Source organism: Liolophura sinensis, chromosome 7, assembly GCF_032854445.1.
Source record: "Liolophura sinensis isolate JHLJ2023 chromosome 7, CUHK_Ljap_v2, whole genome shotgun sequence".
Classification (NCBI taxonomy): domain Eukaryota; kingdom Metazoa; phylum Mollusca; class Polyplacophora; order Chitonida; family Chitonidae; genus Liolophura; species Liolophura sinensis.
Window position 1 is genome coordinate 56,682,279 of NC_088301.1, and position 22,031 is coordinate 56,704,309.

Here is a 22,031-nt window from a genome sequence, read left to right on the forward strand (position 1 = left end):
ATAAAATGTCTTGATTTGTAGTAAATAATGCTTGCAACTTCAAAAATATAGGGATTATCCTGCTGGTGACTTGGTTACTGCCAAATAACAAAGCAACTTAGAAATGTTTCGACAAGAAATTCATGTCAATAATTTACCACAGGCAGGAAAAAATAAATTTGCAAATAATTTATACAAAGAGACAGAATATTAAAAAAAGAAAATCAATCTGAAATGTTTATTAAACCCAAAATAAATACAGCATGTAAAATAAGAAGCAAAGAAACTGAAGGAATAACACTCATGGTGTCAAAATCAAAAAAGCAGTGTTCAATACATCAAGTTGAATAAAAAAAAATTGCGATGTGTAATATAAATAAGACGATTTTTCTTCTGCATATCAGCTAGCGCTAACTGTGTATTATCTTTAACATAATACAATGTATACCTAAACGCAAGTCATAAAATTTACCCAGTGAAACAGCTATAAAGACAAATCTCGTGCAATGCTGTGAAAATATTCCAAAAAAGAAAGTTACTATGGTGTTAATATCTATAATTTACAACCAAAAAACAAAGAATCCTGACAAATGCTTTGCAACAGTGTCTGCACAAGGTATCAGTACATCATATCCTATTGGGTCAGTAATGCATAACTCTGTAAATCACACAGCACCTTATGTCTCGTACAGTTTATCTGTAGACACAAATATTTTTGGCCAAATGAATAAAGTCAATACCCAATGGCCATTAGCACCATGACAACAACAGCGTCTCAGACATGTGAATTGTGATTTAAGAGCTGCAAACAATCCAATTCACAATGTAACTGTATCAGCCTTGCAACCTCGTATCTCTTCTTGGCTGCAATCTTCACTCGCAAATTTTCCTCAGCTTTTTGTCTCTTTGTTTCTGGCCATAACCGGCTGAGAATAGCCAGCTGCGCATAATGCCTTAACAATACATCCACAGCTCCTGGACGGGTCAAACAGACTGAGCTCAAGACGAGTCATGTCCACAAACCTGAAAGCAGGGAAACCATTATGTCAGGACATACAGGTATTCCACCAAACTGGCAATTACAGTCCATTTTCATTTCATATGTTCTATTAATATTATACGAATCAATTTCATTAAGCAGTAAACTGAGAAGAGGGTAGAGCATTTACCTTAACATTGATTCTAATACAAAAGACACTACAGCAAGTCATGACATGTTTACTTTTACAATAGTTACAGGGCATCAACAATGTAACATCCCCTTATGTTATTGTCCATCAAATTGATGCAAACCTCACCTAATGACACAAAGTTCTTTCTGAGATCCCACATGTATTATCTGCCTTAAAATTGATTCAAATACACATCACACTAAGTTGTTAAATTTCATGGCAACCAAACTAACACAGAGCATTAACAATGGAACATCCTCCTCGTGTTACTGTGCTGTACATCTATTCAAAACCTGTGCTCAATACATGCACTACTCGTTGAGATACCACCCTTAGCATTTACCGTAACACCAATTCTGAAGTTGTGAATTTTGTAATTTACGGTGATAAATTTGACACAGGCCATGAACGATGCACATTAATTTGCTTTACATCTACTCAAAACCTAAGATCAACATAGCTGATTTTGAGATACAACATTTACTTTGATTGTAAATACACACAAGATAGTGAGTTATGAATTTTGTAATTTTATGATAATTTATTTGACACAGAATATCATCGATTCGCCATCCCCCTTGGGTAATTATGCAAATATGCTTCGCACGTATGCAAAACCAGAGCTCAATATGTAAAATACTTTCTAAGATACCACCCATAACATATACCTTAACATTTCTTCTGCTATTATTTGAAGCCGACAACATGACATTAGCTACACCTGTATTTTCACAGGTAAGCCAACAACAGTGATCATCTTCGATTCAAATCCTAATATACACACCTCTTACTGACAAAGGCAATAAGGGACTTCTCCAAGACAAGGTCCGAAAAACATCGACTGAAACAAAAATGATGATGACACTACAATTTAAATTAGCAGACATGGTTTAGCCTGATAGGACATCCATTGTGTACAGTATATATTTTTCATTTTCATTATTTCCTGGTTTACTTGAGTATTTGTTTTGAAAACTACCTGGATCATTCAAAAGTTATGCACATTCCTGGCTGTGCAGAACAATGTACTTCACAGCTTAATGACACTCTGATTTGGTAGCACAGCTACATGTGTACCAAGGAGCTTGTCTGCAGGACACACATGAATACAAAACTGAACTAATAACTCACATGGCATCATCTGTCCAGATGCTTTGTCCACTTACTGGCTCCACACCTTTCAGAGTACACTCTATTGCTTGAAATGGCAGTTGAAGAAACTGAGGCTCAATTGGGTGGATGCGTGCCATTGAAAGTACTTCTGCGTTACCAAAATCCAAGTAGAATACCTGCAACAATTGCATTTGCAAATGATCACCACTCCATGCCCCATTCCTCAAAATGGTAACTCACGACATTAATGTAAGGATTTCTACTAGAGGCTTTAACAAATACCTCCTACCAAACCTTTTAAACATGTCTAGCTTTAATTAACATATTATACCAAGCTTCAATTTTTTTTTTGTAAATTTAAGTAAATGTAAGTGGTAATTTAAACACCAATATGAAACATACACAATAAGTGATTGAGAAGTTCTCAGTGTAAGGTAGAGTGACCCAGTTTTTAAAACCTAATAACGTTATTTTCAGACACAATTGTCCCCTTCTTGATGAGAAGCTATACTCATTTATGACCCATAATATCACCTGGATGTTGTCTAAGGGAGGATAACTCAGAGAGATAATTCAATTTATTACACTACTGAGTACAGGAGCTGTATCACAGTTATCTTTCCTTAGACAACATCCAGAAGGCCATATATGCCTATCTTGGTCATGGGCCATAACCGCATATTGTTTTCCATTACCACTGCAGTGATGGACTATATAAACCCTTCAGAACACCGAACTTTGCTCAACCAAAAAAATGAACAAACTTATCATTCATCCCTTGTATATAATGACATGTCCCTTTGCACACTGCTTGCTTCTACATTTCATCACCTGGATGATTCTTTCTCAATTTTCTGTTCAGGCAACATTTATTGTTAACAGGGTCAATTGCCACAGACAACAATCACTTTGGATAACGTGGTCAGGTTATATCAATATCAAATGATGAGTGTGGGCAGAACAGAAGCATGATAATTGATAAATCCTTGTAGATGTACATGTTTGAACTAAGTGCAGTGGCCAGTCATGCGCAATGTTCCTAATACATGAACAGTTTTCTGAGGTGACAGGCATTTGTGTCCCATCTCTTCACAGTACTGCCTCTTCCACAATTTACCTTCACATTTTTCTCGTTCTCGCTGAAGATGACTTTCGCTCTATACCACTTGTCATCACAGGTGAACCTGGCAGCCACGATCTCTCCAATGGCTGGTAACAGCATCTTGTTGCCCTTGAATTGACAACTATTGTAATGTGTCCTGCAAGACATTTTATATTTAACAGTTGATATTTGCTAGTTTGAAAATTTTTATATTGTTATATCCCTATCTGGATCTGGTCTATAAAGTCATCACAGTGATCTTAAAAGTGTAAAAATAAAATCCATTAAAGCTGTTACCTTGCTTACAGCGATACCAGTTGTCAAGCATTAAGGCCCAATGGAATGTCAAGTAACAAAACACTATGAAAGTAATGCACTGAAGTAATTTGCCATGATAGGAAAAATTTAGCTTTGGAAAACATGTTTACCGACAGATGGTAACACACATAACAACGTGTAGCTTTATTTAACTGCCGAAGTACACAGACATTAGGAAATTCAACCTGCATGTACAAGTTGTAACAGTATTTACAAAAACAGGTAACATGGAGAAAAAGCATGACAAAAATGGAAAATAATCAACTGGGTTTGAACACCACAATACCAGATATCACATACAATGAGTCTAGTGCTGAAAACAACCACAGCATCTTGATTGAGTTAGGCCTTGGCGATCAGCGCACCTAGTTAAGTATGCAAATTTCAGGTTGCTCGACACATGGTGTGCAATCACCCCACTCTAGTGTCCCATCTGCTTTGCCTCGGCTCACTTGAGTTTTCAGAGCAGGCAGAGTAAACAGAGTGCACGCAGGTGATAGGAAATGCTAGGAGCCTTTAAAGATATGAAATTTTGGTCTGAATAGTTAAAAGGAATATGCAGTGTTGTGTGTCGTTTTCTTTTAAAAAAAAAGTCTTCAGTCTTAAGTCATGGCGTATGATTTCGTTGTTACTTTTCTGTGTGGCATCCTAAAGCCTGTCTCTTTCTTACGGGCACGTAAGGTCTAGAGCTGAATAGAAACTGTAAACTGTGATATTTCTTTAATGGTTGAATTTGGCCTAATAAAAGGAACATGTTTTGCGCTCATCGTGACTCAAGGCACATGTGTGGATAGACATTTTTTGTATGTTTCGCCATGACTTTGGACTTATATTCCTGATAGCACAGGGGTATGGGGGAATACCGTCGGGATTGTTGAGAATTACCCTTCATTTATGTGCTAACATGCAGTACATGTATAGTAATACACAGTTACGTTCAAAGTCTATGTTAAATGCACAAACTTACATTTCTATTTCTGAAGTAGGGTCATTTAAACATATCTTGTGAGAAAACTATTGATCACAGCTCAAATCCGTCGGCATAGTGCCGAAAGAGCATGTTGTGGGCTGCAATCTGGTGCAAGTTTCACATTTCTAGCTACCATAGTTTTCGAGTTACAGGCCACTGAAATTACATAACTGAAAACTTAAGTTTTTTGACCACAGTTACAAAGATAGGCAAAATCAGTGTCTTGGCCAGGACTGAAAAAGTGCCAGTACACTATCCCAGCCAACTCAGGCCGGGGTCCGGGCCTGCCTAGGTCAGTGGAAGCTCTGGGTTCTGAAACGGCTGGACATGCATTCTAAGAATTTTCTGGATCTAATTATCAAAAAAACTCAACCATACCATATGCTATTATTCCCTTGCTTAACAAATAACTAGGGAAAATGTTAAAGATAACAAATATCATTTATTATGTTTGTTTACATAAAAAATCAATAAAAGTTTAAAATCAATAAGAACTCTTCTGAAATCCCACCATGTTCAATCAAGCTTACATGTCCTTGGCTTGGTGCAGTGAGTAATGAATACATGTATTTATTTTTCATGCACGTACACAAACACACATAAAACATAAGCATCTTTTTAAACATTTTTTCTCAAGCAAGTGTTCCTGTTTGTGCTGTGAAAATGCCCCATAACAGCCACACTTGCTCAAACAATTAAACGTTAATACAAAAATGTCTCAACATCCAAATGTATCATCAGCAAAAAGCTCCAGTTAAGAAAATATACAATGTGACTACACTTCCTAAAGCAAGTGATAAAATGAAAGTGTCTCAACATCCAAATGTATCATCAGCAAATGATATGCTCCTCTAAAATTATTTAAGCTCCAGTTAAGACAATATACAATGTGACTACACTTCCTCAAGCAAGTATTAAGATGAAAGTGTCTCAACATCCAAATGTATCATCAGCAAATGATATGCTCCTCTAAAATTATTTAAGCTCCAGTTAAGACAACATACAGTGTGACTACACTTCCTCAAACAAGTATTAAGATGAAAGTGTCTCTACACCCAAATGTATCATCAGCAAATGATATGCTCCTCCAAAATTATTTAAGCACCAGTTAAGACAACATACAGTGTGACTACACTTCCTCAAGCAAGTATTAAGATGAAAGTGTCTCAACATCTAAATGTATCACCAGCAAATGATATGCTCCTCCAAAATTATTTAAGCACTAGTTAAGACAACATACAGTGTGACTACACTTCCTCAAGCAAGTATTAAGATGAAAGTGTCTCAACATCCAAATGTATCATCAGCAAATGATATGCTCCTCTAAAATTATTTAAGCTCCAGTTAAGACAATATACAATGTGACTACACTTCCTCAAGCAAGTATTAAGATGAAAGTGTCTCAACATCCAAATGTATCACCAGCAAATGATATGCTCCTCCAAAATTATTTAAGCACCAGTTAAGACAACATACAGTGTGACTACACTTCCTCAAGCAAGTATTAAGATGAAAGTGTCTCAACATCCAAATGTATCATCAGCAAATGATATGCTCCTCCAAAATTATTTAAGCTCCAGTTACGACAACATACAGTGTGACTACACTTTCTCAAGCAAGTATTAAGATGAAAGTGTCTCAACATCCAAATGTATCATCAGCAAATGATATGCTCCTCCAAAATTATTTAAGCACTGGTTAAGACAACATACAGTGTGACTACACTTCCTCAAGCAAGTATTAAGATGAAAGTGTCTCAACATCCAAATGTATCATCAGCAAATTATATGCTCCTCTAAAATTATTTAAGCGCCGGTTAAGAAAACATACAGTGTGACTACACTTCCTCAAGCAAGTATTAAGATGAAAGTGTCTCAACATCCAAATGTATCATCAGCAAATGATATGCTCCTCCAAAATTATTTAAGCACTGGTTAAGACAACATACAGTGTGACTACACTTCCTCAAGCAAGTATTAAGATGAAAGTGTCTCAACATCCAAATGTATCATCAGCAAATGATATGCTCCTCTAAAATTATTTAAGCACCAGTTAAGAGAACATACCGTGTGACTATACACCCCTCCTTCATTATTACGTGCTTGTTGGGGGACAAATCCACCGACCGTGTTATAAATCAAGTGTAATCTATGTGGTCACTGCCCATTGCCTATATGTACCAGTAGGCCTACAGGTCCTACGAGCAATCACAATGGGAAAAGACAGTTGCCAGTCAAGATTCTTGTATTTTATAACATACTAGTAAATGGAATTGTTTATAACAAATGAATTTCTCTGAAGTCTGTATAGTTTTTGTTTTATTTTTTTTTATTTGCAGTTCTGTTAAACACTGTTTCAACATGGTCTGTCCTTGTTTCAGCTGCCCCAATTACAGGACAACCAAGCTAAAATTCTCAGTTTAGATCACTTACGATGTTTGTTATGACCTCACAAGTCACTCTTGGTTAAAGGTGGAAAATGAAATTAGCTTTAGGCTTCGCCAAACTTACAAAATGTCAAGGTGGTGGACAACTCACATGTTTATGGCATGACGAGAACTAAGTCCCAAACATACTTAATAAATTGAAAATATCACTCAAGTTTATTACACAAACTGAAATATTCCAGTACAATTCATACATTTACTATTAAAAAGAGGAAAACAAAATCTCCACTTAATTGTTCGTGCAAAATTTCGTACTTTTTTTCATATTTACTGCCTGCCCGTTATGTCTGTGGCGGGTGGTTGATCTATTAGCCCAAAGCTAAGCTGTACGTTCCTAGTGTAAAGCCCAGCTTCTCTCATACAGACTTCCACGCAGACAATTTCACTAAAAAAAAAACGGCTCGAACCCTACCTTAGTTTTGCTATCCACCCATACTCTAAAGTGCCCAAAATGTTACATGTCAAAGCCAGTTCCGTCTTTTGAAGGTAATCAATCTTTAAACTTTCAAATCAGACAACACAACTCAACGTCTGCCATCTTTTCTTTTTTCAACCTGAGGCAAGATAACAGGCCATGAAAATTTTATCTTACCCAACAGTCTCAGAATTCTCAAAGCACATAATACACAACAGAAGAACAAACACAAGCGATAACAGCCTACATTAACATGTTGTGCAAAGTTTTATCATCCGAATGAGCCCCTGCTTGGCAATAAGCCATTATTTCCCTTGGCTTTACTCTCCAGCTCCCACAAGCGTTTCTTCTGTTTGATTGGATTATAAAACATATTCATGATATCACTGATTAAATGCTATGCATATTTATATATAAGAGGAAAATTCCTTGTGATTTTTTTGACACCCATCTTTCTGCCCATCTTCACAATGTCTTTCTGTCTCCTTGTGGGAATTGCCCATCCTACAGACAGACGATCTGGTCGCCGGCTATGAACCTGGGCAAAATCCGAAAGCAGATTAGGAATCAGCATTGCCAAATACTGGATTTGAACTCCAGGCTGCTATGACTGGTAGACTGGTGTCATTGAAGAAAAAAAGAGAACAAAGATTGGCAAGAATCAACATGATTTGAACCGGTGACTACTAGGGGCCATGTTCACCGAGGCAAAAAAGATGTTCATTGGGGCAGTAAAAAGAACAAAAAATAACAAAAAACAACTGCTCTCAAATAGCTGAGAGATTGTTCCTTTGATCTACTACTCCTGTCTCCAGACTGAATAAGAATACAGGCCCTGTATCCAGCACTCTACAGTGAACAGGTTTCATGCAGTCTAGCACGAAGATCTTGTGTTATTTGAATGAGACATCTTGTCAATGTTTGTATGTATGTTTGGACGTCAAGCAGTACTAGACTTATGTGTTTATATAAGCCTCTTGAGCAGTTTTTAGACTTGACCTACTTTTAAGCTAATTTCATTGGTCAGTTACAGCACAACTTACACACCCAACAAAAAGCTTTTGTACAATATAGGTACGGCAATCCACCTAAAACCTGCAAGTGAAATTTCATCAATATAAAGATCATTAGCCTATTCACGGAAAAAGATGCTTTAAGCTTATCAATAAAATTCAAAATGGCTACTAAATCATGTGACTGGCCAAACAAAACAAAACACCAAAGCTGCTTCATATGTTGACTATTAAAAATGCCAAGTTTTTTTTTCTACCTTTAGCAGTTTTGGAGATATTGCAATTTTACATGCTGACCATGCATTTAAATAACAAGTTTTTAAACACATTTCAATGAAAAAACTATCAGTAGTAGCTCTGCGGTCATACAGTCGAAAACGAAGATCTGTGGTTGATCTATCTACTGACCAATTTTCAGCTTCATAGCTATCACAGTGTCCGGCAACATGACATTTGAAAAATGAGACTGAAATGAGATGTAACTACAATTTAAAAAAAAACTATATATTGTAGGGAAAAAACTAAAACCGCAGTTGTATTCAGCAGGCCAAACTTCATCTAACTCCTATCTTGCTTTTTCAAAATTCATTCACAGATCATCACAAGGCCAAAGCAACCAATAGCAAGCTTCCACATTTCTCGACCAATTTACATAAAATTTTCAACCTTGATACCCCCAGTAGTTTCGTACATGCACATCAACTTTCAATGCAATCGGATCAGCGGTTTTGGAGAAGAAATTTTTTTTAGATTTCCAGACTGCCCCAAAACAACAGAAAAGTGGGTCACAGGTGGGTAAAGTTTTACACTACAGCAGGTGACCTAAGAGATTTGGTAATGAACTTGTGTAATGAAGGTAACAGCTGTGACATGCAGTTTTCTCACAAAATGAAAAAAAAAAATAATCTGAGCTTTGCTTGGAAACCCAGCACCACCTAAATAAATGCTTACACAAGAATATTCCCATTTACATGGATATGGTAGACATACACGTAGGAATGATACTGGCAATCAAGATACATGTACCATGGCATCTGCGAAAAGTCTTGGCAAATTGTCACCTCTGTATTAATGTATTCACCAAGAAACTGTAGCTGCATATACAAAACAAATTTCCAAGGCTCCATTTTATCTATTATTGGTTTATAACTGCCTAATCTTGTTCTGTGCAATCTTAAATTTGTTCTGTTTTCAAAAAGCACATTTACATGTACTGAGAGCAGTTTTTTCACCAGTATATGTCTCTGGCTGAGACGTATCCATGTGTATCATTGTTTCCTTTCAAAGCCTTCTGGACATAATATGGACTATAACAAACATACTGATACATATAACACTGGCATTACGCCATACACTGCAATTATCAGACAGACACACTAGTTTTGCCTTGTAAAACATTTACATGTGAACAAACCTATATACTTCTGATTCTGTGAGCCTAACCAGTTAGTTTACAGGCTAATGAGTAAACAAAGGCAACCTGTGATGTAAACTGATCCCTGTAATAAAACTGTTAGGCTTGATGGTTGTCTAAGTTCTCACAAATATGATGACTGCACAAATGTTTGAAAAAAATGGAGTATAGTTTGCACAAATTTGAAAAGGCTGAAAAATTTTTCCAATGAGAATAATACAAAAGAAACTACACAGCAGGTCTATTCCTAAGAGACACATCAATGTCAGGTGTATCCCCACTTGGACTCTCAGGTGCACATTGGCATGATTTCACAAGATGTGCTTCAGTACCTGTACAGAAATTATCAATTAACAAGATGAAGGGACAGGACATCTCACAGTGACACCTTATAGGTAATAGTCCTTGTACATTATCACAACAATTACATCTAAACCACAGCTATTTTTACTAAAATTTCTTCTTCACTTACTTTTTCTAGAATGACAAGTGTTTTCTTTGAATCGGACAGATAAGCAAAGTTAAAGAAAATGTCACTGTCAACACTCAACCACTTACGTCATGAAGTGTACCAGATCTGTCAAATCCATTTCAGAGTTAACTTCATCACCTGCAAAGCAAAGTAAATACTGATTAGCTTTGTTAGATCACGCACTGACAAACTTGTTTCTAGACAGAAAACCAATATAATTCAGAGATCGGTCAGCAGAATTGAGTGGTGAGTGGCTATAAAACGAATCTGCTTTCTTCAAATCTTAATGTGTAAGCAGGGAATTTCTGTTTAATGGGAGTGACATTTGAAGAATTCTTAAAAAGGTGCAACATACAGATACAACTAAGTCCATGATATGGGTGGAAGACAAGTGGTCTTTGATGATGGTAAACTGCGTAAAATGCCACTTAACTGTTACTTATTGTCACTAAGTCCCCACAAAAGTAATGGGGGAATCTACAAATCAAACACTTTACCAGTACGGTACCATCTGAAGCACAGAGCTGGATACGAATGTGGCCTTGTTGGCATGTGAAACAAGTTCGCATGAACTCCTGTACACTTTACAAATCCAAAACTTCACTATCTTAATTCTTCAACCTCTGGAACCACCTCTGCAGCCCATATTTTGAAACATTCTGAGATAACTATGTGGTGTGGGAAAATAATGTACATAGTTTTATGAAGTTTGCATCTTTCATGACGCCCATCAAATCATTTTTAATATCATTCTCATAATAATTATATGCATAAATTCCACTGAAAAATGTACTTTAATGGTTGAAAAGGTTGAAGATTTATAGTAGCTAGTTCTTCCTTAAATCAAATAACACTTTTACACCCTCAGCAACCATTTATCTCCAATTCATTTAAATTTCATCACAGAATTTATCATATTGAATCTGCAATTCAGGGTTCCATCAGGTTCAAAATGGTTATCGAATACAAGTCCAGTCTCGTCAGCTATGAATATTTAATGACACTAACTGTTAGAGTTTCCTCCAACTAAATGGGCAAAGTCAACCGCATTAGGTGGGTACTTGCTCAGTTAAAATGTTAATACTTTATTTAAAGGCTAACCACTATGCTGGAAAATAGAACCACTAGAACAAATTTACAGAACTTACTGGATCATAATGGCTCCATCTTTTCGCAACTCAAAGAGTAACTTTCAGTGTAATTTATGCATATTTTAAAATTTATTTCGGAGAGAAAACATTGGTTTACCCCAAAACTGTAATATTATCAGTCTAGACAGTATAATGCCTTCAGAATATGACTATATAAACACCTTGCAAACATGCAAATAGGTTGAAGAATTACAGTGCATCAAAATCTAGCGGTTTCTTAAGCTCCCAACAAAGAAGAGGAGGAGAAAAACATTTCACTTATTTAAACAATATTAATTGTGGCTTTTCTCAGGACATCCACTTTATTTATCTATTTTATTGCTGTTTAACACTATACTTTGTCATCAGATCAACCCATTAGTCCGAACATCCCAAGGTCAAATGAGTTGAAATGAAACTACAGGACAACAGTCTTATAACTGGTGTCTGGTCACAAATATAATTAATGAACTACATTGTTGTACATGTATGCCCATTGCTATTTTTCACATCATTCAGTGCTGAATTAATAGATTACAGCTTGTAAAGCAAAGAAACATACTGAGTGCAGAATATGAAGGTCTGCAAAGTGCAATTCCATACCTTGTGTTTCAGGATTCAATGATGCAGCCTCTGTGAGGTATCTGTTTCCCCATGGCAGATTGATGTAGAAGCAGTGTGGACTGTAAATGGCTCTGATCTGCACACCCACCCAACGACCTTCCTCCGGCAGCGTGATGCTAAGCTCATTCTCCGTGTCCACATACACCTTCACTTGGTCCTGAGTGTATGTACCTGTGGTTGTTTACACACAAACTTTCAAAGATGCACCACAACCCAAATGTGATCTTTCGCAAGAATCATTTCTAACCTTGTCACCACAGATCAACGCAAGCCTTGTTGTAAGTAGCTAGGCTTTACTTTCAGTAGTGTTATTGATATACAATGTATGGATAGAAATTTATTATACATTGTCAGGCGTGCCAAAAACTGGACTTCACTGACATTGTTTGCCGTTTCCCCACAACCACTTATTTACCGATTTAAAAGTTCACGCTGAGGCGGTACAATCAGCCTTTTCCTCTGTGTAAGCACTTGATGGAACACGAGAACTAAGCGAAGTATCAATAAATTATGACAGGTTCTGTTTCAGTTTGACAGCTGGAAGTTGTATCCTTAGAACCACTCTAGCGTAGCACAAGGGCTTTTATTTGCTACTAGTCGTGAAGAGCACTTAATGCCTAATTTATATTACACATTAAACTTTATTGCATCTACTAGAATGAGCTGATTCTTTCCATATTATTTTAGACTTCAGACAAAACCTGAAAGTCAACACATTATACGCATCCTGCTGCCATTTTTAAACATTTTTTTCTCATCAACTATACAACTGCCGGTACTTATGTTTAAAATGAACGATGGCCAAGTGTGAAATAAACACACACGTCATTTTTGAGGAACCCAACTTACAATTTACATTTAATAACGGTAACAACAATTCAGGTATTGGTTGAAATCTTGGTTGATTTGGAGATATAGTGAAGAGATGTACAAAAATACAGTCTACTTACTCTACAAGAAAGAGTAAAAGAGAAAATTGTTGAAGTCATTTTTATTGTGTAAGTACAAGTTTTCAGGAGCAACGTACAAATCTTTATAAGTCAATTCTGAAAATCACTTGGTTTTTGAAATACATTTGTACTTATGCTTACATGTAGGAAAGATATTTGAAATAACCACAGTGGTTTTAAACTTTAACACTACATTGTATGCAGAATCCTTTGGTTGTCTTTTCCATTGAACAGAATTTCACTAACCTGGTTATTGTGAAACTGAATCAGAACTCACCTGGCTGAGGTGCAACATGACGAAAAGGACATCGCTCTCCTCGCGAGCATCCTGATCTTTTCCTAAAGAATTTACAGATGTTGCTTTCATCTTTTACCTCTGTCATTGGAGGAAAGTTATAATATACATGAGTAAACCTTTGCTGTGAACACCACTGACCTATCAAACAACAGCTACTGTACCTGTATTATAATTCTACTGCCTCTTTTTGTCTGAAGAGATTTTTATAAACCTTCATGATTTCAATTCAGACAGACACATTGGCTGTTTTGTCCCAAAGGACAGATTTAAAAAAAAAGGGTATAAATTCCACAAATTTAGACAAAGAATTGATATGGACTGGTAATCTTGCAAACAGGCTGAAATTTTATAGCACTGAGCAGTACCCCAACAGATATGGTGATTATTTAAAAAAGGCTTGAAAACAGATTCTGTATCAAAAGTCTTAATTCCATCTAAAGAATTTTGGACCAACTTCATAACAATTTTTTGTAACTTTTCTCAGAAATCATGTTGTCTTATTGCAATATAAGCCTTTTAGGAGAAACATTACTAGAAATTTGATTTACAAAGTTTTCAGAAACCTGCTTTTCACCCTTACCGCCATCATTGTAACGGTTGCCTTCTAAACTATATAAGGTTAGATCAATAAATCAGACATCAATTCAAAGATTTTTATTCCCATTTGTACAAGACAAAGACACTGAAGACAAATCAATGGGATGCTTGTACATGTCCAAAGCATATGACGACCTAGACATTTTAATTCATCACCCCCTATTGCAAAAGGAAGATCTGCCTGAAGATGATGTGATGTGGAGAATTTAGGTAATGAAATTGTAAATAATCAGGTGTAAAACTGCAAAATTCCTTATTACAACAGTACACAAAAAATGGCAAAAAACTTGTGCTGTTAGTTTAGATGTCATCTATATAAAGTTGAGATTTCCAGATATCTACTGACACATATCTGAGTTTGAGTGAACAATCAAATGTTCAGTTTTATCCACGGTTTCCAGACCATAAACTCACTCAAGTCGCTATTTTTAGAGGCATGGCCGAAGACTGCCTTTTTTCACTGGGTTACTTCCCTATGTTGTCTAGGAAATGGGAAATGCTCTGCGAACTTCAAATATCTGACACGTTCAGAGACGGCACTGTGTTGTAATTATGTAGCCTCCCATATAACTTCAGTTCTCCCGAACAGATCGTTGGGAATTTCGAATACTTCAAAATACATTATCCACAGAAAGGAATGTGTCTTCTAGTGACAGGACAAGTCCATGCTGTCAAAGTGCTGCTATCGCTGAAGTATCATGCCCATGACACCCCACCCAGTCACATTATACTGACACCTAGCCAACCAGTCCTGTTTCCTTGCTCTAACCTCTCAGTGCTGAGTGCCAAGCGAGACAGCAAGTACCATTTTTACAGTCTCTGTATGACCCGACCTGAGCTTGTTATGTTCTGACTTTGAGGCGGTTGCTCTGACCATTAGGCCACCGAAGCGGTCTTGATAGAGAGGAAGATTGTATTTGGTTTACTAGACTAATAATTCATTTTACTCACGCAAACGTTGCAATGTGGTAATCCTTGCAATGCCTCATTTGCATGTTATCTTGTTGAGCGGACAATTTAGACCAGTGACGGATTTCCACTCATAATTCTTTTACCTGACATTGAAAATATAGCCGCAGGGGGTTTAGTTACGAGTCTAAGGCAATTCATTTCTGTATTTCACTGAACCAACTCAAAAATTCTACATTTCTTCTGGAATTATGTCCCTTTAACATATAGTATTGTGAAAGTGCACAAGAATATAAGGTGACCCCTATGTTACTTTAAGTTTTAAGTGTGAGCTTATAATAAATATCCAAAAATAAAATGAAAATATTACTGAAAATCCACCCTTTATTTTGTCAGATGTGGACATTTCTTTAATTTTCATGTTTTTCAAGGCTATTTGATCACGCAAGTGTTTTCTCCACAGGAAAAATTGCAAGAAAAGTCAACATTTCCTTGAGATAAAAGCACTGTGGTATGAGACAAACTAAGATCACCACTGAAGTATCCACCGACCACAAAATACAAAACCAAACAAAATCAGATCAACATACTCATCAAAAGCAGACGGGGAAAATATATCATAAAGAATTGGTATTTTGGAAATACTTTAAACAGTGTCTCTCCAAAAGCCTTGCCTATTTCTGTTGAATTAAATTTGGGCTCAACTGGCTGGAGGTAATTGAACAAATTGCAGCGGCTTTTAGAGAGGTTATACTGAAGGCTTCTTTAAAAATCCATATACGCTTATAAAATCAGATTTTCTCTATTTACCAAGAATAGTTAAAGTTAATGCCTTTAAAGAAATATCAGACCAATACATGCATTATTTATTCAGTTCTTGCAGAGGTTATGCAAATTCAAAAACAAGTGAACAATTTTCCAGTCATGCTAAATGGCATATAAAAAACACACTGAAGTAAAAATAAAAAGTCATAAGTTATCACATCTGAATCTATTGAGAGGGTTGATCAAACTTTAATTGGTTAGAATATTGATAGTGAAGAGACCAATGGATGTACAATTATTTTCCTTTTGCTGAACAATCAAAGCGAAAGATGCAGAGCTCGATTTTTATCCTCCTTCCAATAAAATTGAAGAGCTGTGAAAAAGAAGTAATGAAATACGAATTTACCCCAATGCATCTCTGCCTGTTGCACAGAAAGGTATGTACATAGTTAAAACAGCACAGCCACACACAATGTAGGAAATACGGCAGAATGAGGTTCTCTGTTTGTCTCCCCTCGTTTCTTGTTTCAGCATACCCCATTCCATGGGTTATGCAAATATATTTTGCTTAACCAAACTTAAGGTTCCATAAGGTAAATTTCACGTAAACTTTTTTTCTTGTTAAGCATATTTTTCAAATTTCAATGTCTTTATCTTTTCAGATTTTTCATCTAAAGTCTTTGATATAGTCTCTAAGATGATCGAGGGATACTTGAGCGAACTATTAGGTATTTGCTAAGTCCTACAAATATGAGTGACATCACGACATTCTTAAGTTATTGTTCAGATAAACAAAGACAGCTACTGTGACCATATTGCACACATGCCTGAAAACACTCTACATCGTCTACTTTTGCTTCCATAGACTGCTTTCTCCAAATTTATCACAGCTGTTGTATTATATTTATTTACTTGTATGTTGTAATCAACATGCTCAAGAAATGTTCACTGATGATATAAAGGCCAGATTTCGATAGGTTAAGGAACCTGCAAACACTTTTTGTATTAATAGAGAATAGAACATACGGTATCTTCTTAATAATTATAGACACTCGTTAATTGAGACACACTGAAATCAAGCAGGTAGATCACAGAAGTCTCCTACGAAGCACTCACAGTGTGTGATATCGGCGTGCCAGCTGGAGTATAGGTAGCTATATTTACAGGGGAACTTTCGAGACCCTACTGCATTAGACATTATACCCGCAAGACTGTCTTGAATCTACCACTCGCTTGTCTTCCTCCTCACTTGTGTATTGGTCCCATATAAGAATGGATCATGGATGATTGCCGTTTGGTTACTGATTTAACAATGTTGCCTTACAGATGTGGACATAACACCTGTAGCACTCATGTTTGACTTGTAGGTGGGCTTTTCATTTATTACTGACCACATGTGTACTTTGGCCGGAACATGAGATAAATCTGACGACTGAGTCTCAGTAAGGAGGGGGAGGAGTTGGGGGGTGCTACATCCTTTTTAGATTAATTTAAAAATTACAGTTTGTAACATTACCATGGGTATTACCATGGGTGTACAAGTTAGCAGTGCATGTACACTCATGTATATATGTCATTAAATTAGCTAAACCAAGCTTTATACTTTTATTACCCACCAGATGACCTTGAGAGAATATCAATCTCTGATCATGTACATGTTGCTGTGAAAGGCGTTGCTACTTTTGACAGAAAGTATATACACAATGTTCCCCCAGAAAAAGTTCAAGTGGTTAGATTCAACTCAAAAGATGAAAGGTCTGATTTCCCAGTTCCCTGATGAGAATAGAAACCATGTAGATTTCATCTTCCATCCGCAGGTCTGGGCCATGGGTGACTCTGGAAAGTAATTTCCAGATGCAAGATCATACATATATGTTCTGTGCCCTAATAAATGTCAAAAGTAAAGAGAAGGACTGCCAAATTCTCATGCGTATTTACTTACTAATCAGTCTAAAGATATGCTCAAAAGTTATGAATGATGCAGAGTATAACATGGTATCAGTAAATACCTTACCACATACCTCAACATCCACTCCTTTGGAAACCTCACTCAGTTCATTCCGACTTTTCAATTGAGTGTTAGTGAGACAACATATTCAAAATAGATTACAAAAATCAAGACTGCACGCAGAACAATCACTACAGGTACTGCTTTAGAAATTATTACCAGATAAACTCACAAAGTTTGCAAAGTAGGTTAGTATTTTCTTTGCAGTAAATCGTACGCCCCATGTAAAATTCTATAGTGCTCTTTCTGAGACAACATGTATTTACTTTTGGCTGTCACCCCCAGCTTTCAGGTGGGTTATATGTCATTTTGGGAATTTTCCTTGCGATTATTGATCTGGAACGTCCTTGGTTGACTGCTAGTATATGAATGTCTGTTTTGACACATAGATGTAAGGATTGTGCAGCTAACTCACACCACCTGCTGTTGGGATAAAAATGGCCTCAAAAGTGAAAGAACTGTAATGGAAGACAGATTTAAAAGGTGGTTATTCGCTAGCCATTTCACATACTCAAAGAGTCTGAATGTTTATTGTGTCAAATACAGGCCTTGTAGGCCTACGACAATGTGGGATGAAATATAGGCGGAGGCATGGTTTCACCTTTGAAAGTATCTATAATCGTACTGTTTGCTACTGGTAATTACAAACATGTGCTTAGTCCATCTACCTGAACTCAAGTGTTTGTTTTGGGTTTTTTATGGCATCTTGAGAATAATCGCAACACTGAGTCCATCCCTGCCTCTTACAACTGTGCAATGGAAAAAATGAATTTAAAAACCTGGTAGTGTAATTGTCTCTCCCTGTCTAGCCAAGCTGGTGAGGCTCCCTGAAGCCTGACAGAGAGGTGGACTACTGTCACCGATTGACCCCTACTGACCACAGAGTGTTTACTACTTAAGACAACAGCCCTCGCTAGGCACTATGGTATTCAGTTTCTGAAAATGTGTCAGAAATGTAATTATTGGGAACTTACTGAACACCTACATGCCGAATATGTCCCATCTATGGAGAGTGCATGAAGAAAAATCCCAAGTAAGCTCTTTAACAGATTACAGGATAACCAAGGGTTTTCGTGCCAGGCTTCCATCTTCAGCCACTCAACGAAGACTAGGACTTTTTCCAGTTAAGTTTGCCTGAAGTACACAAATGACTCAATTTACTTAAAGGAATTCAGTCTTGCCATGCTAACTGCAACACAACTCTTGCTACATTTGATACAGCTGTGATACCCGTGATTTGTAAAGTTCACAAAAAAACAAAAAAAACAAAAAAAAAAAAAAACAGATCCCCTTTATACTTGACATATGTTTCCAAATATCTAATACATTGATCATGCAATAAAGTGATATCTTGCTCAAACTGTTTTAACAAAGAGTTTTATCAAAGTGGTGGCTCATCCAAGCAGTGCAAGGGGAGTGAATTGCTGCTCTCACAGAATTAGCTGAGGTAAATAAAGTCTGCAATAACACACCAATGGCAACCCACAGGCAGGTGCAATCAAGATGCCTCCTTTGTCTTCGCAAGGATCAAAACATAACATCAGGAGACAATCAATATCATCTTCACGATAACCAATGGTCTAACCTAAAGAATGACACTAATAAACCAATGGTAACTACATATCAATCATTATAATGAGAACTTTATCAAGAAAATACAGTCCTGCTCCTGCAATTAGGAGTGATAAATACGGCCAATAATTTAACTGAACTGAACTGTTGATTATCCCTTGTTATTAGACCTTATATCACAAGAAGATCACACTGCTTGGTACTCATCAAATCATTTCAGTTATACAATAGATGATTCACATTGTGGGAAGCTTTGAACAAATGATAACAAACATAGACAGATGGTTGCCATGGCTTGATCAATGCATAGTAAACAAAGTCGACAGAAATTTTTCATGTAATGGAACGTGTGCATCTAATCAGCCCATAAAAAAGGTTTAGGAGTTAGCTGCTAGCATAAAATTTATGCTAGCAGCTTATGCTTTTATGCTACATAAATCTAGCTTAGGAGTTAGCTGAAGGATAAAATGCAACGACAATTGAACGCCTAGATCAGCCTTAGTGGTGCTTATATTTATTTCCGTTTGTTTCAGAATTGAACATGAACATGCACAACAATCCTATAATAATTCTGTAAAAAATTTAATCGGGGTCAAAATAACTAGCACAACCCCTCCAGAGGCTACGGCATTAACAAGGAATACCCCGATTGTGAATCTTCAGGCTGCTTAAACTTTAAATGATATAACAGGCTTATTGTACCAGAAGTTCAAGCAGTGGAAGAAATATCTGTCCAGTAGGGTTTAATTTCCGAGAAAGCTATTTATCTCTTGGACCTTCATCGCCAAAGTCCACAGCTTATCTGCCAAATGCTTTGACTATAATACGTAAAATAACTTTGAAGTTAGAGAGACAGTGTAAAAGGTGATATCACCTTGCTGTCAATAATGGAGACGTGCTGAAGCTGTGTTAAGACGAAGCTTCACTAAACTTTTACTGGGCTGAAAAAAATCTAAAAAAATATTTAATGCTGGTTTAAGATACTCTGAATGGTAGTCTTTCAGTTGACAGTCAGGAGCAATCTTTCACTTTAAACAATAAAAAATAGTACAAACTATGGGTAATAATAATAATAAAAATATTCACAACAATTTTATAACTTTGTCACATCAAAATGAAGTTGGACTCAAAGAATGGAATCCACTGCCAACGACCTACATGTAAGATTAAAAAAAACAACGTACACATATGGAGCTTGTACTATGTGCAGGAAAACTGAAATACTACCAGTAGATATTTTGTACATGTAGTTTTGTTGAACACAAATCCATCAAGTACACTCAGCCTTCAGCACTATCTGCTAAATGAACCATATTTTCTGATGAGAGAGCAGGTCTCTTTGTAACAAAAGCTTTTACTTAATGGCATAAAAACAATCCCGTTCTCAATTATTAATAGAGATTCTATAGACAGCATAAATCCAGTTTATTGCTGATTCAATATGCTACACACATATCAATGCCTCTGTTGAGCCAACTACCACCTTTGAGGTCATAAATCGTAACATAAACCAATGGTTCAAATTACATATGTTCATCAAAATTCATTTCTAAACTTGATGCCATGTGTTTTCAAGTAATAGTATCGAAATCAAAACAAGAGTATCTAACTCCTGACATTGATATAGTTTAGGGAGAGCTGGTGTATATGGCATGCAATTTACATTGATTTATTAACCAGTGTGTGACAAAAATTTGCAGTGGAGCAAGAGCATGGTTGGAGAGACAATTAAAGAGTGTTAGCAAAAGCATGGGCACAAACCCCAAGAGCTTATGCCAAGCCTCATCAACCTTTGGCTCACCTTTCCATAATGACGCAAATGAATTTCTTTAATGGAGCGTTAACGCAGGCAATCTTGTTGTCTGTAGACTGGCAGAAAAAGAGGGGTCACTGATGTGCACTGGTCTTCTCCTTCCCTCATTACAAGCTAATTTTCTGAGCCATACACCTAAAGACCTTTGTTCTCAGAAGAATAGCAATCAAACATAAAAATGAACTAAATGTACTTCATGTCAATCTTTACAGCCTGCACACACTTGTTAATGCTGTTAATGACTGGTCTACTCTGCATGCCAACCTGTGTTGCTGACTTTATCAATACTCAAGGTTTCACAGGTGCCAAAACCGTTCTCCTGATAACATACAGGTTAACCCAGTGTTCTGGCAACCCATAAATTAGAACCCAGCTGCTGATGTAGGACAGGTAGATATACATAATTATTTTGGTAGGCATTTCATTTAGATAATAAATGCATACTGAGGCCATTCTTAATAAAACAAAAAAAATATCAGAGAAAATATTGAAGGAGATTGTGATTTAAAAAAAAAAATTAACACTAGGTGAAAAACAACAAAGAACACACAACAGAATTCACTATTTGTCAATTCTGCATGACAAGATGAGAAGATAAACTCATAAACCATGAACAGATTTGTGAGCTGAAACTGTACTCTTGGGAAAGAATTAATTTGATAAGCAAACCTTTGTTTTAAGATTGCGCTAGAAAATAAGACCACTGATATTTAATAGTTTTGCATTGAAATTAAGTCATTCCCAGTAATATACAAAAATCTTCCTAGCTCAGCCAGTTTACAAAAAGGTGAATATAAGGTTTTTAACATTTTTTTCCAAGATTATATATACAAGTAGATAAATATTGGTATGTCAACTAAACTGTTTTTGTCACAGTAATTCTGAAAATGTGTCAAACCATGGCAGAACCATGGCAGAAACTCTTTGTGCATATGTACATACCGCTAAGCA

The 22,031-nt window shown here is 36.4% G+C and overlaps 1 protein-coding gene across 1 annotated transcript in view; it reads right to left on the bottom strand.

Moving 5' to 3' along the window:
- Window positions 1–196: 196 nt before the first annotated feature.
- LOC135471322 (tudor domain-containing protein 1-like) overlaps window positions 197–22,031 on the bottom strand; it is a 33,521-nt gene continuing 11,686 nt past the window's right edge. Inside the window, exons 3-9 of the mRNA XM_064750505.1 lie at window positions 13,396–13,494; window positions 12,148–12,339; window positions 10,501–10,552; window positions 3,382–3,523; window positions 2,283–2,440; window positions 1,936–1,992; window positions 197–1,002 (exon numbers count right to left, since the gene is read on the bottom strand). Coding sequence (XP_064606575.1) covers window positions 870–1,002; window positions 1,936–1,992; window positions 2,283–2,440; window positions 3,382–3,523; window positions 10,501–10,552; window positions 12,148–12,339; window positions 13,396–13,494 — 833 coding nt within the window. The 3' untranslated portion in view covers window positions 197–869. The remainder of the gene's footprint in view (window positions 1,003–1,935; window positions 1,993–2,282; window positions 2,441–3,381; window positions 3,524–10,500; window positions 10,553–12,147; window positions 12,340–13,395; window positions 13,495–22,031) is intronic.